The sequence below is a fragment of the Jaculus jaculus genome, chromosome X (genome assembly GCF_020740685.1).
Source record: "Jaculus jaculus isolate mJacJac1 chromosome X, mJacJac1.mat.Y.cur, whole genome shotgun sequence".
Classification (NCBI taxonomy): Eukaryota; Metazoa; Chordata; class Mammalia; order Rodentia; family Dipodidae; genus Jaculus; species Jaculus jaculus.
The window spans coordinates 119,729,806-119,745,093 of NC_059125.1; the positions used below are offsets into that span (position 1 = coordinate 119,729,806).

Consider the following 15,288-nt stretch of genomic DNA (forward strand, 5'->3'; position numbering starts at 1 on the left):
TCTTATCAAGAAGTCAACTGAAGTCAGTATCTTCCTCTATTAATGATTGTAATTATTCAATGCAAAATTTAAGAAGGGAAAGTATATCTTAAAACTTACCAAACATGCTAATACCAATTGTGTAAAATAGTCTCTCTTGCTTTTTTCTTCTAAACAATTTGTCTCAATATCTAAAATGATGAAAAAGAGAGAATAAAATTTTATTTTTCTAAACTGTCAGACAAAAATATCTTCTTTAAAACAAGCTATAGATTTTTTTATTTATTTTTGGTTTTGGATTTTCCAAGCCAGGGTCTCACTCTAGACCCTGGCTAGAACTCACTCTATATAGCTCAAACTGGCCTCAAATTCACAGCAATCCTCCTACCTTAGTCTCTTGACTCCTGGGATTGAAGGTGTGCAGCCCAACAAAACTAGCTCATTATAAAATGTCCCTTTCTGGGCTAGGCATGGTAGAGCACACCTGTAATCCCAGTATCCAGGAGGCAGAAGCAGAAGGATCACCACAATTTCACAGCCAGCCTGGACTAGAGGTCAGCCCCAACTACATGGCAACCCCTGTCTAAAAACATAAAAAGATGGGCGTGGTGGCCCACACTTCTAATCCCAGCATTTTGGAGGCAGAGGTAGGAGGATGACCATGAGTTCAAGGCCACCCTGAGGCTACATAGTGAATTCTAGGTCAGCCTGAGCTAGAGAGACACCCTACTTTGAAAAACCAAAATAAATAAATTAATAAAATCAATTAAAATAAACTTTAGCCTGGTGTGATGGTGCATGCCTTTAATGCTATCACTTGGGAGGCAAAAGTAAGAAGATCACTGTGAGTCGGGGGCAAGCCTGAGACTACAGAATGAGTTCCTGGTCAGCCTGGGCTAGACTAAGACCCTACCTCAATAAGTCAAAAAAAAAAAAAGAAAATGGACTGTTTACAAAAAGTAAAGTAGTCTAAAAAATTTCAAAAGACCACTTGTTACGAGATGCTAAGAAAGAGACTCATTTCTTAGTTTGAAAGGTGAACTGAGGGCTGGACAGATGGATTAGTAGTTAAGGCACTTGCTTGCAAGCCTAAGGACCAAGGTTTGACTCCCCAGTACACACATAAGCCAGATGCACAAAGTGTGGCATGCCTCTGGAGTTCCTTTGCAGTGACTAGAGGCCCAGTCAAACCCATTCTGTCTCTCTCAAATAAATATTTTTTTTAACTTTAAAAAAATGATATGAGCTAGCAAGAAGGTTCAGTGGATAAAGACACTTGCTTACAAGTCTTGCCAGACAAGATTTAACTCCCCAATACCCACATAAATCCACATGGCCAAAGTAGCAGATGCACCTGCAGGTTGTCTGCAGTGGCAAGAGGCCCTGACATGCCCATCCTCCATCACTCAGCTTGCAAATAAATACATAAAAATATAAAACAGGCCTGGAGAGATGGTTTAGCAGTTAAGGCATATGCTTGCAAAACCTAAGGACCCAGATTGGATTCTCCAGGTCCCAAGTAAACCAGGTACATGGTGGCACATGGAACTGGAGTTCATTTTCAGTGGCTGGAGGCCCTGGCACACCCATTCTCACTTTCAATATCTCTCTCTCCTTCTGTCTCAAATAAATAAATTAAATAAATAAAATGTTGTCTGAATCTTAACTTGCCTAATCTGCACATTTACCTTACAACAGTTAAGATTAAAATAAAATGAAATGCCTGTCATGATACATAAAACATGGACCATGGTCCCAAAGCAGATGCTACATCATTATTAATGTGGTTAGTAACATCATCGTCATCATTAGAGATAGCTTACATTGTTAGTCCTACTTCCCATTCTTTATTTGGAATCACACTTGGATCATTGTAGTTGGTATTGCTGTTTTCTGACAAGAGTAGGGATAGGTAAAGGGGCAAGTGAAGGAAATTCTCTTTTCAAGAGTGGCATTCTAGAAGCTGAAGAGATGGATTAAAAGTTAAAGCATTTCAGGGAGGCCCCTGATGCCCCCAAAACATTACAGGCCATTGCCAAGACCCTTGGTTTCCCACCAGGAATCAATGGTTAAGACCCTACTGCTGAAGACTCCACATACTTGGGCTGCAAGGCCACTGAGACATCCTGCTGGAACTGAGCTGATAACCTCCTCCATGTAGACCAGCTGACAGAAAGCTGGAAAAAGCCATTCTACATGTAGTTCAACGGGAGAAAGAGATACCACCAGTGAAGATACTCAACAGTGGACACAGCAAGCCTTACAATTGGCCAGCCAGCCCAAATGAGCCAACGGGGGCAATAGTGGCACATCTGTCATGGTAGAAACCAACTGCCCTCCAAGTGGATTGGAGGCCCACTCCATGGGGGGGAAAATACATCCCTGATACTGAAAACTTAAAACAGGGGTAATCATAAGCCCTAGGAGTTTAACATCTGCTGATGTCTGGAAAAATGCATATACTATGCTTATTGAACTGCCCAGTAAGCACTTCTCTTAATATTTATACCCATATATTAATACTACTTTCACTTTGGGTAGAGAATCTTCTCTTTTCATATGGCAGTGACTTTGGGATGACTCAGAAGGTATCATAGTGCTGGAAAGAAGTGACTGGAGTACTGAGTAACATCTCAATCACACCTTCCAAGGCTCAGGGTCTAATGCGGAAAAGGTGGCGGAAAAAAGAGCCAAAAGAAGGGTAAGACTCCTTACAACGTGCTCCCTCCAGACACAAAATGGCCTGGATGTCCATGACCTCACAGTGCCTGACACCACCTATACAAGACCATCATGAGAGGAGGAAAAGACCATGACATCAAAATAAAAGAGAGACTGATTAAGATGGGGAGAGGGGATATGATGGAGAATGCAATTTCAAAGGGAAAGTGGGGGGGAGGGAGGGTATTACCATGGGATACTCTTTATAATCATGGAAAATGTTAATAAAAATTGAGAAAAAAAAGTGAAAGTGTTTGTCTGCAAAGCCCAAGGACCTATGTTTGATTCCCTAGGACGCACATAAACCAGATGCACATGATAGCACATATGTCTGGAATTCGTTTGCAGAGGCTGAAGGCCCTGGCGTACCCAGTCTCTATCTTTCTCTCTCCCCCCTTGCTCTCAAATAAATAAAAATAAACTTAAAAAAACTTTACTTCAAAAAAATGTTTTAAAAAAAGAATGGTATTCTAGGGCTGGTGAGATGGCTTAGACACTTGCCTTTAAAGCCTAAGCAGTCAGGTTAAAATCCGGATGTGGTGGCACATGCTTTTAATCCCAGCACTTAAGAGGCAGATGTAGAAAGACAGCTTTTAGTCTATGGCCCACCTGAGATTAATTCCAGGTCAGCCGGAGCTAGAGCAAGAGCCTACCTCAAAAAGCCAAAAGAGCCGGGCGTGTTGGCGCACACCTTTAATCCCAGCACTTGGGAGGCAGAGGTAGGAGGACTGCTAGATGTTCAAGGCCAGCCTGAGACTCCATAGTGAATTCCAGGTCAGCCTGGACTAGAGTAAGACTCGAACTCATAAAAAAAGGAAAAAATGGACTAAATAGGGGGCTGGAGAGATTGCTTAGTTGTCAAGGAACTTTCCTGCAAAGCATAAAGACCAGAGTTCATTTCCAAAGTACCCACATGAAGCCAGATGCACAAAGTGGTACATACACCTAGAGTTCATTCCCAGGATAGCAGGAAGCCCTGGTATGCCCATATTCTTTCTTCTGTCCCATTCTCTGTCTGCCTCTTTCTCTCTCTCAAATAAGTTTTATTTCTTTTTTAAATATTTTAATAATAATAATAATAACATATAACAATGTTTGTCTATTGGGTTCACAGTTATATAGAAACTGCTTAGTTATGTGGGGGATTAAGGTAGGGTCTCACTCTAGGCCAGGCTGACTGGGAGTTCACTATTTAGTCTGACTGACCTTATCCTCCCAGCATTCCTTCTACTCTGCCTCCTGAGTGTTGGGATTAAAGGCATGCACTACTATGCCCTACAAAACTGCTCAATTTTTAATCACAATCTAAAACTAGAGAAACAAGTGTGCATTACACTACTATTAGATATAAATCTGGGGCTAGAGAGATGGCTTAGCAGTTAAGCACTTGCCTGTGAAGCCTAAGGATCCTGGTTCAAGGCTCAATTCCCCAGTACCCACATAAGCCAGAAGCACAAGGTGGCGTATGCACCTGAAGTTCGTTTGCAATGGCTGGAGGCCCTGATGTGCCCATTCTCTTTCTCTCTTTCTCAGTCTCAAATAAAGAAATAAACATAAATCAAAGGAATACTCCTTTAGGGGGATGTTTTGTTTTGTCTTTGTTTTGTTGTGGAAGAGTCTCAGTATAGCCCAGGTTGACCTGGAACTATTATACCACAGGATAGCCTTGAACTCACAATGATCTTCTTACCTCAGCCTCCCACATGCAGGGACTAAAGGTATTTTCCTTTCTTTATAAAATTAAGAAGAATCAAAGCAGGCCAGGTATGGTGGCACACACCTTTAATTCCAGCACTTGGGAAGCAGAGGTAGGATTGCTGAGTTCAATGTCACCCTGAGACTACACAGTTAATTCCAGGTCAGCCTTGGCTTGAGTGAGACCCTGCCTGGGAGTGGGGGAGAGGACAGGGCTGGAGAGATTTCCTAGTGGTAAAGGCAAAGTAAAGCAAAATAAGCATCTTCAGAATACCCAAATATGAGATTCTGACAACATTCACTGAACAGCTTCATTGAATGGCATTGTTTGGGTACTTAAATCTCAGTAACTCAGGCAATGACAGAAAATGTGGTGGGTTGTTGTTGTTGTTGTTGATGATGATGATTTTTGAGGCAGGGTCTCACTCTAGCCCAGGCTGAACTGGAATTCACTACATAGTCTCAGGGTGGCCTGGAACTCACAGCCATCCTCCTACCTCTGCCTCCCACGTGCTGGGATTAAAGGTGTACACCACCACACCCAACCTGGAAATGTCTTTTTTTACTTGAAATTAATTTAACTATAATTTAGATATAAACTTACAATATTACTTAAAAATTTCAACTGTATTCTAAAGCTACTTTACAAAATAATTATTCTGACATCTGAATTACAAAACTATACTCCCTGATGTATAACATCCATCTAGTTTGCAGAAATATTTGCACATTTGTAAAACCTTGATTTTAAAAGAAAATATTGAACATGAATTTACCAAATTCATGTTACAGGTGAAATAAAGGCTTAATACATACCTAATATGCAGAATACATCAGCAAGAATAGAAGGCATATCTTCACGAAATTCCTAATTTTAAAAATATATTTATAGTAAATACAAGAGTATCAAATACTCAACAAGTATTACTGTTTCAGAATACTACTTATCAGTCACATGAAAAGTTAGCAAAATCCCAACATCCTTACATTAGAAACATCAAGTTTCATAAATAAAAAAAAAAAAAAAACAGAAAGAGGGCTGGAGAGATAGCTAAGTGGTTAAGGCACTTGCCTGCAAAACCAAAGGACCCCGGTTCAAGTTCCCAGCACACACATTAAGCCAGGTGCACAAAGTGGCACAAGTGTCTGCAGTTCATTTGCAGCAGCTACAGGCCCTGATGTGCCCATTCTCTCTTTCTCTCTCTCTCTCTCTCAAATAAATAAAATATATTTTTAAAAAAGAGCCAGGTGTGGTGGTGCATACCTTTAATCCCAGCACTATGGAGGCAGAGGTTAGGAGGAGTGCTGTGAGCTTGAGGCCACCCTGAGAATACACAGTCACTTCTAGGTCAGTCTGAGCTATAGTAAGACCCAACGTCAAAAAACCAAGAATCAGAAAGACTGATAAAATGGCTAAAAGTAAGTGTTTAAATGTCTATCACAGGCTAGAGATATGACTCAATAGTTAAGGTGCTTGTCTGCAAAGCCTAATGACCTGGGTTTGATTACCCAATACCTACAGAAAGCCAGATACATAAAATGGCACATGCATCTGGAGTTCCATTTGTAGCAGCTAGAGACCCTAACAATGCCCATTCTCTCTCTCTCTGCTTGCAAATAAATATTTTTAAAACAGGGCTGGAGAGATGGCTTAGCAGTTAAGGCACTTGAATGTGAATCCTAAGGACCTACATTCAATTTGCCAGTACCCACATAAGTCAGATGCACAAGGTAGCACAAGAATCTGGACTCTCTGCCTCTTTAACTCTCCCTCTCTGTGACAAATACACACACACACACAAATAAATAATTTTACAATAATAAAAATAAATAAATATCACAAGGCCACAATCAAACCTAACAAACACTTGAGGAAAGTAATAGAATTTAGAATATCTTATACACACCTAAAGAAAAACTAACAATAATGATACATTTTTTTCATCCAATCTTATACCTATGCCTGAGTCAATACTTGATCTATGCACAGTGGTTAAAGGTACTTGTTCTACAAGTCTGTCAACTGGAGTTCAGAACCCCAGCACCCAGCATCCATGTAAATCTGGATTTGCAATGGAGCACACATCAGAAATTAGTTTGACCTTCCTAGCAAAAAAATAAGACAGATGGTGTCTCTGTGTGGAAAAACAGGATGAACACCCTGAGGTTATGCTCTGACTTCCTCACATTTGCCACTGCACATATAAACTCTTACATGCACATACATACATGCTCACAGACACAACAAATCATAACTTTAAAAGTTGTTTGTTTGTTTTTTTTTTAATCCTAAACCAGAGCCAGATGTGGTGGCACACGCCTTTAATCTTGGGAGGCAGAGGTAGGAGGATGGCTGAGAGTTCAAGGCCACCCTAAGACAACATATGGAATTCCAGGTAAGCCTGGGCTACAGCAAGACCTTACCTCAGGAAAAAAAAAATCTTAAGCTGGGCGTGGTGTTGCATGCCTTTAATCCCAGCCTGTGGGAAGCAGAGGCAGGAGGACATCTCTGAGCTTGAGGCCACCATGAAACTACATCTACATCATGAATTCCAGGTCAGCTTGGGCTAGAGCAAAACCCTACCTCGAAAAACCAAAAAAAAAAAAAAAAGGTAATTATTGGTTGAAAAAAAAAAGGAAGTAACTACTACTGGAGCTGGAAAGATGGCTCAGTAGTTAAAAGGTGTTTCCTAGGTTCAATTTCCCAATAACCCACATAAACCTGGGTGCCCAAAGTGTTACAAGTATCTGAAGTTCATCTGCAGCGGCTACACTCCACCCCCTGCCCCCCACCAGTCTCACTTCTCTGCTTGAAAATAAAAGTTTAAGAATAAAAAAAAAATCTATGCAAAAACCAGGAGTTTCAAGGAGACACAAAAAATACATTTTTTAAAAGCATTATCTATTTATTCATTCATTTGCAAGGAGAGAGAGAAGAGACAAAGAGAATGGGCAGGCCAGGGCCTCCAGCCACTGCAAACAGACGCCGTATACACGCTCACTTTGTTCATCTGGCTTGACATGGGGACTGGGGAATCAAACTTGGGTTGTTAGGCTCTGCAGGCAAGTGCCTTAACCTCTAAGCCATCTCTCTAACACACAAAATGCATTTCTATGACTAAGAAAATAGACAATGCATACTCCAATGAGGAAGTTTGATAACGACAATATAGTGTCAACATGTGTAGATATCATTAAGTAATCAAATAACAGCAGAAACTATGAGCTAAGCACACCTACATAAAGTTTCTTTGGATGACTTACTTTCACTAAATGGAAAAAATAAATAAAATCAAATTTAATAAGCACACTTAAAAACATTCCTATCAAGGCCAATTACAGAATGATGATAACCTTAGTTATCAATCAGATTTTAGTGTCAGGTTTCACAAGGGATATGAATGTAAGAGTTTTTCCAACATGGAGTACTGGCTTAAGAAATAGAATATGGGGGCTGGAGAGATGGCTTAGCGGTTAAGCGCTTGCCTGTGAAGCCTAAGGACCCCGGTTCGAGGCTCGGTTCCCCAGGTCCCACGTTAGCCAGATGCACAAGGGGGCGCATGCGTCTGGAGTTCGTTTGCAGAGGCTGGAAGCCCTGGCGCGCCCATTCTCTCTCTCTCCCTCTATCTGTCTTTCTCTCTGTGTCTGTCGCTCTCAAATCAATAAATAAAAAATTTAAAAAAAAAAGAAATAGAATATGGGCTAGGGAGATGGTTTAGTGGTTAACTGCCTGCCTGTGAAGCCTAAGGAACCCAGTTCAAGGCTCGATTCCCCAGTACCTACATAAGTCAGATGCACAAACTGGTACATGCATCAGGAGTTCAAATGCAGTAGCTGAAGGCCCATTCTCTCTCCTCCCTCTCTCTCTCTCTCTCTCTCTCTCTATCTATCTCTCTACATCTATCTCTATCTCCCTCTCTCAAATAAATAAAATATTTTTAAAAAAATAGACCATTTCGGCATGATCCAATGCTCCTCTCATCAGCTGGGGACAGTTTAGGAATAAAAAGAAACATAAAATACCTACTGCTCAAATGTACCTCAATACTGGTAGTAATTTTTTTTAGAAAAGTGAAAAGATCATATAAGCCGGGCATGGTGGTGCATGCCTTTAATCCCAGCACTCAGGAGGCAGAAGTGTAAGGCCTGAGCTAAAGTGAGACCCTACCTCAGAAAAATAAAAAAGAAAGAAAAGCTATTCTAAGCTGGAGAAATAATTTATATGCCTTAAAACCAGCTTAGTAACAATAATACCATACCACTTGCAAAACCTCAAGCTTAATTACTTGCTTACAAAAAATACCTTGATGGGGAGGTAATATGATGGAGAATGGAATTTCAAATGGGAAAGTGTGGGGGTGGGGAGGGAGGGAATTACCATGGGATATATTTCATAATCATGGAAATTGTTAATAAAAATTAAAAAAAAAAACAAAATACTTTGAGGGCTGGAGAGATGGCTTAGCGGTTAAGCGCTTGCCTGTGAAGCTTAAGGACCCCGGTTCGAGGCTCGGTTCCCCAGGTCCCACGTTAGCCAAATGCACAAGGGGGTGCACGCGTCTGGAGTTCGTTTGCAGTGGCTGGAAGCCCTGGCGTACCCATTCTCTCTCTCCCCCTCTACCTGTCTTTCTCTTTGTGTCTGTCTCTCTCAAATAAATAAATAAATAAATAAAATTTTTAAAAAAATACCTTGAGGGGAAAGTGTCGGAGGGGTGGAAGGAATTACCATGGAATTTTTTTTTATAATCATGGAAAATGTTAATAAAAATTTAAAAATTAAAAAAAAATACCTTGACAATTTGACAATCCATCTTCCAATTCAAATCTTAAACCACCAATAAAATACTTGGTATGAATCTAGCATAAATTCTCCAATAAATGGCAATGAAAAGGAATAAGCCACTTAAAATGCATTTTCTTAAAACAGAAAAGTAGATAAAAATTCAACTACAGGACTGAACAGATGGCTTAGGGGTTAAGTGCTTGCCTATGAAGCCCAAGGATCCCGATTCGAGGCTCGGTTCCCCAGGACCCACGTAGCCAGATGCACAAGAGGGCACACGCGTCTGGAGTTCGTTTGCAGTGGCTGGAGGCCCTGGAGCACCCATTCTCCATCTCTCTATCTGCCTCTTTCTCTTTGTCACTCTCAAATAAATAAATAAATAAATTTTAAATGCAACTACAGTTTAGAATAATTTGATCCTTAATCTTAAAATTATAATTTTAACCATAATGACAGAACTGATTCATTATGCTATATTTTAGAGAAAATATTTAAGCCACTTTATATTTTGAGTAACTTTTTTTTTATATTTTATTTGTTTTCAAGCACAGAGGGATGAGAGAGAGAGAGAGAGAGAGAGAGAGAGAGAGAGAGAGAGAGAGAGAGAGAGAGAGAGGGAGGGAGGATGTGCATGCGAGCACCACAACCTCTTGGCTCAGCAAATGAACTCCTAACACATGTACCACTTTGCATATCTGCCTTTACGTGGGAACGGGGGAATTGAATCCAGGCCATCAGGCATTTAACCAATAAGCAATCTCCCCAGTCCTAAAATTTTTAATTAAGAATGTTTTGAGCTGGGCGTGGTGGTGCACGCCTTTAATCCCAGCACTCGGGAGGCAGAGGTAGGAGGATTGCCGTGAGTTCGAGGCCACCCTGAGACCCCATAGTGAATTCCAGGTCAGCCTGGGCCAGAGTGAGACCCTAACCTTGCAAAACCAAAAAAAAAAAAGAATGCTTTGACTTCATGACAGTGCAATTTTTGCACCCCCAACTTACATAACCTTTCTTAATTTATGTAAAATACCAAAAGATTAAACTAACCTGTCTAGCAAAATAGTTTACCAATATTAGTTCAAAACAATTACTGCAAGTTAATGAAATGTTACGTTATATGCTTCAAGAATCTTTGTACCCAAAGCAAAGAGATATGCAACAATTACTATCATAAATATATATACTTACACTGATGTCATTAAGAACACTAGATGCCTGTTCATGCTTTAAATTTCCTTTAATGACATGATATGACAACTCATAGAGAGCTTGTTGGAAATCTGTGGAACATAAAAAAACATTGTAAAGGCAGTCTCAGAAGGAAAATTTAATGCCTTACTTCTGAGAATTATTCCAAGCAACACTAATAAAAGAAAACAATACTTCTAAAGTTTGTACACCATACTAGGCCCCCAAACACTTTTTAACTTTTTTTAACTATTACTTATTGATTTTCAAGCAGAGAGAGATCGAAAAGCAGACAGACGGAAACTGGAGCAGCAGGGCCTCCCACCTCTGCAAAGGAACTCTAGACACATGTGCCACTTTGTACATCTGGCTTTTGTGTGTGTCCTGGGAAACTGAACTCGGGTCATTAGGCTCTGCAGGCAAGTGCCTTAACCATTGAACCATCTCTCCAGCACTCTAAACACTTACAGCATTTTTCCCATGTTCCTAAAATTCCATAATGATTTTTAAAGACTGTACAGTACTCCAACAAGTAGAGACAAAAGTAACCATTTTCCTTACAACTTCACAGACTTTTCTAAATATATTCAGGCTATACTCAATTCAGTCTCAGGACCACAGTACCAAGTAAGGAAGACAGTAAGCCTGAGTCAGTTTTATCAACATCCTGCTGCTTCATTAGGACAGAAATTTCTTCCCCAAATCTAAATTAACTATCTCCTTCCAACCTTTAAAAGTAGGAAAACAGGGCTAGAGAGATGGCTTAGCAGTTAAAGTGCTTGCCTGCGAAGCCTAAGGACTCATGCTCAACTCTCCAGAACCCATATAGGCCAGACACACAAAGTGACACATGCACACAAGGTGATGCACGCAGTTGGAGTTCAACTGCAATAGCTCTAGTCCCTGGCACACCAATATATTCTCATTTTCTCTCTCTCTCTCTCTTTAAAAAAGAAAAGCTAGAGCCAGGCATGGTGGTGCATGCCTTTAATCCCAGCACTCCGGAAGCATAGGTGCAAGGATCACCATGAGTTTGAGGCCACACTGAGACTACATAGTGAATTCCACATCAGCCTGGGCTAGAGTGAAACCCTACCTCAAAAAACCAAAAAAAGAGAAAGAAAGAAAGAAAGAAAGAAAGAAAGAAAGAAAGAAAGAAAGAAAGAAAGAAAGAAAGAAAGAAAGAAAGAAAGAAAGAAAGAAGAAAGCAAGCAAGCAGCCTTGTTGGTAGAGTGCCTGCCTACCATGCACAACACCCCAGGTTCAATCCCCAGCACCACATAAATACCAAGCTTGGTGGTGCATGCCTATTAGCTAAGCACTTTGGAGGTAGAAGATATGAAGTTCAAGGTTATCTTTGACTACATGTCAAGTTGGAGACTAGTCAATTAAGGCACTTGCCTGTAAAGCCAAAGGACCCAGTTGAGTTTCCCCAGGACCCATGTAAACCAGATGCAAAAGGTGGCACATGCATCTAGAGTTTGATATCAGTGGCTAAGGCCCTGGCACGCCCGTTCGTTCTCTATTTGCCTCTTTCCCTCTCTCTCTCAAACAAATACATTTTTTTTAAAAAGGTTAAAATATAAAAGTTCAAGGCTGGAGAGGTGGCTTAGCGGTTAATGATTTTTGCCTGCAAAGCCAAAGGACATCAGTTCAATTCCCCAGGACACATGTAAGTCAGATGCACAAGGGAGCTCATGCATCTACAGCTTGTTTGCAGTGCTGGACGCCCTGGCACACCCATTCTCTCTCCCTCTTTCTGCCTCTTTCTCTCTCTCAAATAAATAAATAAAAATAAAGTTTAAAAAATAAAAGCTCAAAGGAGAGCTGAAGAGATGGCTTAGGGTTAAGGGTCTTGCCTACAAAGCCAAAGGACCCAGGTTTATTTCCCCATGACCCACGTAAGCCAGATGCACAAAGTACTCCACACATCTGGAGTTCCTTTGCAGTGGCAGGATGCCCTGGCACACCTATTCTCTTACCTGCCTCTTTCCCTCTCTATTTCTCTCTCTCTCTAATAAATATATAAAAATAAAATATTTTTTAAAAAGCTCAGAGTAAATGTATTCCAAAACAAACAAAATTCAGGAGTGGAGGAATGCATGTGTGCTCCCAGCCAACTCTCTGAAGGCTAGCTGGGAAGGATCAGAAAGTTAAAGCCATACTTGGCTATATAAAAATTTGAGGCCATCTACTCCCAACCCCATAAGAAGTTGGGACAGCACCACAGAGGAGAGAACCACCCTAACAATCATGACGTAGGAACTGCCCCTTTTTGTGTTATTAGCAGAAGCTAGGTGAGCTACTTCATTCATGGTGAGAAAATTAATTTATTATCACTGTGAAAATATTGTAAGATTCTATCTTTTGTTTCCAGGCATATGTTCATATGCCTAGATCAATAAAGTAGAAAAGATTGAGTAGCATTTCTCACAATGTTAGGTCATTTGATGTTTGACTTATCCTTTAATACAGTAATATTCATTGTGTAACTCTCAAATATTGTCAGGATATTACACATGAATTATGGGATTTTATTAATGTGGATACTTAAGAAATGAATAAAAGCATTTTTCTTTATGCTTCAAAAAAGTTTTAGCATTTTTTTTATTCATTTATTTGAGAGAAAAACATAGGGAGGGAGGAGAGGGCGCACCAGGGCCTCGAGCCACTGCAAACGAACTCCAGACACATGCACCACCTTGTGCATCTGGCTTACATGGTTCCGGAAGAATCAAACCAAGGTCCTTTGGCTTTCTAGGCAAGCACCTTAACCACTAAGCCATCTCCCAACCCTCAAAAAATAATTGAGGTCAGCCTGGCTACAGGAGATTCTGTCCCATCCCTCTAACTTCCAATAAATAAAAAAGCAAAACCCCTTTTGAAAAAAATCCCCTTTTGAAGGAAGTCAAATTTTCTTTCTTGGGCTGGACAGATGGCTTAGTGGTTAAAGCACTTGCCTACAAAACCAAAGGACCCAGGTTCGATTCCCCAGGACCCATGTAAGCCAGATACATAAGGGGATGCACACATCTGGAGCTCATTTGCAGTGGCTGGAGGCCCTGGCATGGCCATTCTCTCTCTTTCTCTCCCTGCCTATTTCTGTATCTCTCTCCCTCTCTCAAATAAATAAAAATATTTTAAAAGAATTCTTTCTTGATATGACTACAAGTCCCAAAACAGGAATATAATAAAAATCAAACTATGTTAATTTCCTTGCAGCCAATTAAAATACTTTTTCAGGGCTGGAGAGATAGTTTAGTGGTTAAGGCATTTGCCTGCAAAGTCCAAGGACCCAGGTTCGATTCCTCAGGACCCACGTTAGCCAGATGCACAAGAGGGTACATGCATCTGGAGTTCGTTTGCAGTGGCTGGAGGCTCTGGTACCCCTTCTCTCTCTTTCTCTCTTTTGCTCTTTCTCTCTGTCAAATAAATGAATAAAAGTACAAACATTAAAAAATAAAGAAAGCCGCGCATAGTGGCGCATGCCTTTAATCCCAGCACTTGGGAAGCAGAGGTAGGAGGATCGCAGTGAGTTCGAGGCCACCCTGAGATTACATAGTGGCTAGAGAGAGAACCTACCTTGAACAAAAACAAAAAAAAATACTTCTGCAATGAAATAAATGTGCCCATTAAATTGTTTTCTAAACAAATAAAATCAGATTATCACAAATCATTCTGAATAATTTATTATGAAATATTATGCTCTAATCACAACTACACCTTCATTGTGTTATAAGCAAATGGTAGGACTACAAGATCAATTTTATTTTCATTTCCATTTTTAAAATGCTGTACAAAATAGGCAATAATATTTAAAATTATCCAGGCAACAAAGAACTTTTAAAAAGCAATCACTTACAAGGGCAAAACACCTGATCAGCACTAGCTGCTCTCCCATGAGACTATGTTCTATGGTGCTCTCTGGGGCTCAGGGAGTTCTCATCTTAATCACAGATGATTAAAATAGTGAACAAGTGGACTGGGTCATTGTGCTGACACCACGGCAATATAAAAATATCCACACTAAGCCAGGCATGGTGGCACATGGCTTTAATCCCAGCACTTGGGAAGCAGAGGTAGATTGATCTCTGTGAGTTCAAGGCCACCCTTGAATGTAGCCTGCGCTACATGAAGAGAACCTACCTTTACAAAGAGAAACCACCAGAACAACTAGAAGGAACTTCAGAAACTCTTATAAGTTCTTTCTGGGGCTTGAATAATGAAGATGCCAGTTCTTTGTTGTGTCTAATATCACTACTAGCACCACTCAGCCATCATCACAATACTGCTTTATCAGTAAAGAGCTGGGACAACATAGAAAAGGAACAAATTGTATGCAAGGGAAATTGCCTGCCTAAAATGAAATTAATTTGGTGGGAGGATAAAAAGAGGGAATACTACAAATATTCAATCTCCATAAGATCAAACAAAGAAGATTCTGAAGAAAAGACATTCAGGGAGCTTTGTGAGATGGCTCAGTGGTTACGGCATTTGCCTAACAACCAGGATTTGATTCCCCAGTGACCATGTAAAGCCAGATACACACAGAAGCACATGCAGCCAGAGTCTGTTTGCAGCAGCTGGAGGCCCTGATTCTAAGCATGGTGAAAAGCTTCAGTTTCGTAGTGTTTTGAGGGGGGTTGGGTAGATGAGGGGTTTTTGAGGTCAAGCCAAAGCTGACCTGGAATTCACTGTATAGTCTCAGGCTGGAATTGATCTCACAGCAATAGTACTACATCAGCCTCTGGTTTGTTTTTGTTTTGAGAGAGTGAGACAATGCCTCACTATGTATCTCAGGATAGCTTTAAACTGTCATTCTTCCTGCCTCTGCCTTAGCAAGGCTGGGAATAGAGGCATGCACCTCCATACCCTAACATCAGGTGTTTTTATGAAGGCATGTTTTTGTACCTCTTACCTTCCTG

The 15,288-nt window shown here is 40.5% G+C and overlaps 1 protein-coding gene across 7 annotated transcripts in view; it reads right to left on the reverse strand.

Annotated features, from left to right (window-relative positions):
• Thoc2 (THO complex 2) overlaps positions 1-15,288 on the reverse strand; it is a 149,242-nt gene that overhangs the window by 109,056 nt on the left and 24,898 nt on the right. For all 7 annotated transcript variants that reach the window (XM_045140072.1, XM_045140071.1, XM_045140069.1 and 4 more), the window contains 3 exons: positions 10,364-10,455; positions 5,212-5,263; positions 100-170 (listed from right to left, as the gene is read on the reverse strand). In XM_045140072.1, the coding sequence (XP_044996007.1) occupies positions 100-170; positions 5,212-5,263; positions 10,364-10,455 (215 nt within the window). The remainder of the gene's footprint in view (positions 1-99; positions 171-5,211; positions 5,264-10,363; positions 10,456-15,288) is intronic.